We start from the raw sequence: 2,188 nt of genomic DNA, 5'->3' as shown, positions 1-2,188 counted from the left end.
ACAATTTATTTTCATTCATCTCGTCCAAACATTCTCTCAAACCCAATAAAAATTTCTGAGCATCTTTTTTTCTAATATTATCTAAGCAAATAATTGAGTTCTTCAGGCGCAAACCAACTGAGATAAACATGAAAGTTTCTAGCCCACGCTTATAACTATTGAGATCGTGTATCGAAAGCGAAGGTCCTTGTGAGCTAGGAATGCAAGATCACCCAATATTTCCTTGTTTGTTTTTCTAGAATTATTGATATTCGTGTCCTGTAATTACTAATAATATACGTTTACTGAGAAACAAAAAATATAATAAATAACATAATGTAAAGAAAAGAAAATATAAAAAAGGTTAAGTCTAGAAATATATAACATGGTAATTCTTTGTAAATACAAATAAAACTTGTCCTTGTATAAAGTACAGTACTCCAACCACCAAGCGACAGATGCATTAATGGGGTAAATTTATACTTGAAAAGGTCCGTTTCAGTCATAGATGGACGTGGCTCAGTGCAAAAAAGACTCCAAAATAAAAATACTTATCTTAAAATGGAGCTGTGGATGCTCGATATAGATTGCCCTTCTTCTTCCGCTGATTGGCTGCGGTTTCACACAACTGCAAGCAAAATATGGAAAACACTTCATCCCATTTGCTTCATGCATTACTCACAGCGGATGATAACATCCTCCCCATCAAATTAACTATTTTATTAAATTATATACTTACATACATTTAAATTATCTAAAATTTAATATATATTATTCTAAAAATCATATAAATTAATTTAATGATTAAATTAACCAATCTTAATTTTATAAAAAAATTATTCAAATATATAATATTCACTGATCTATCTTAATAATATAGACTATAACACGTAACATGGCCTTCTAAATTTTATTATAAGTATCCAATTGATCCAAAATTATCGCATAGAAACTAAATGAATTATTATATAATTCAATAGACAGTAATTTTAATTAAGAATTTTATAATATCACTCGTCTACACTTAATGATACACTTCTGAATAAACTAAATTAATTATACAAAAAATTAATAAGTGTCAACAAAAGGCACATTTGTATTTTAAAGTTTTATAAATAAAAACCCACTCCTTCAGCAAAGTTTGAGTTAGAAAATGGGAGAACATGCACTAAACTGTAAAGACCAATAACAAAGTGAGTGGAAGAAAGGGAACCCGTTGCTGCTGTCTTCTGAGTCGCGCATTCTCTTCCTGTAAGAGCTTAACTTTTTGCTTCAACTCAAACATATAAGCCTACACGGAAAAACAATCCAAATGTTAAGCAAAGAAAGGAGAAAAAACAGAAACTACATATCATCAATATTTGTCGTCACACACTACATAAGTATTCGAAGTGAGGCAAATGTTAAAAAAACAAAAAAGAAGAATCAATATTTTCCTGCTTTCTAGCTCTTGATCGCGCAGCAGATTCACGATTCTTCATCATTCGAGTATTCCTTCTGTCCCCTGAGTTGGTATCAGGTTGGAGAGATTTCTTAGTGTTATTCCCAAAAGAGGCACATGAGTGAGCACGGTTTTGAAAAGGATCAACCTTTAAGGGAGGGTTGTGATGGGGTTGTGCTAATTGCAAGTCCTTGTGTGTGAGCTCAGGGCGCGTGCTCAAACTGAGAGCAGTGGCAGGGTCTATGGCTACGGAGAAATTGGTCAAGGGTCGAGACAGAAAGTCTTGAAAATTCGCACCTTGTGGGTCGGTGGTGGTGATGGGGTGTTGGGTACTGTTTTGGTCACTCAAGGATGCAAGGTTTATGTCTTCCCACACATCATCCATGGCTTTGTTGTTTTGTTTAAGCGAAAAGGATGAAGTTGGTGGCTTCGATGTGGAAGAAGAGGAAGAGCAACCTCTGTGTCTGTTGTTGAGGGTCTTCCTGTTGCGGCTGCAGGTGCATTCCCCTTTAGTAGTTGATGATGACAGCATTTGCTAATGTTGGCAAAATCAAATGTTACTAGATGAAAAGGGATTTGGATTTTGGAGAGTGGGAAAGACACTTAACTGAAGCGATTCATATAGCAATAATAACAAATACGAATGGTCTTTAATTTGGTCGATATTTGTTGCACTGTTTGTACATTGTCTGTGCAAGTAGTCATATCCGAGTTAGCCACGTGACACGCACCGCCAGGGGTGGAAAAAAGTTTAGACTAGACTTTGAG

The 2,188-nt window shown here is 34.9% G+C and overlaps 1 protein-coding gene across 1 annotated transcript; it reads right to left on the bottom strand.

Moving 5' to 3' along the window:
- Positions 1-535: 535 nt before the first annotated feature.
- LOC113859379 (protein FD-like) lies at positions 536-1,952 on the bottom strand. Its single transcript, XM_027492171.1, has 3 exons — positions 1,428-1,952; positions 1,193-1,270; positions 536-607 (listed from the first exon to the last, which is right to left on the bottom strand). Exons 1-3 carry the CDS (start codon positions 1,950-1,952, stop codon positions 536-538), a joined length of 675 nt encoding a protein of 224 aa, XP_027347972.1.
- Positions 1,953-2,188: the final 236 nt, after the last annotated feature.

Source organism: Abrus precatorius, unplaced genomic scaffold, assembly GCF_003935025.1.
Source record: "Abrus precatorius isolate BTA unplaced genomic scaffold, Abrus_2018 Scaffold2, whole genome shotgun sequence".
NCBI lineage: Eukaryota > Viridiplantae > Streptophyta > Magnoliopsida > Fabales > Fabaceae > Abrus > Abrus precatorius.
The sequence above is the reverse complement of the archived record's forward strand: the minus strand, read 5'-3'. Positions and strand labels throughout refer to the sequence as shown.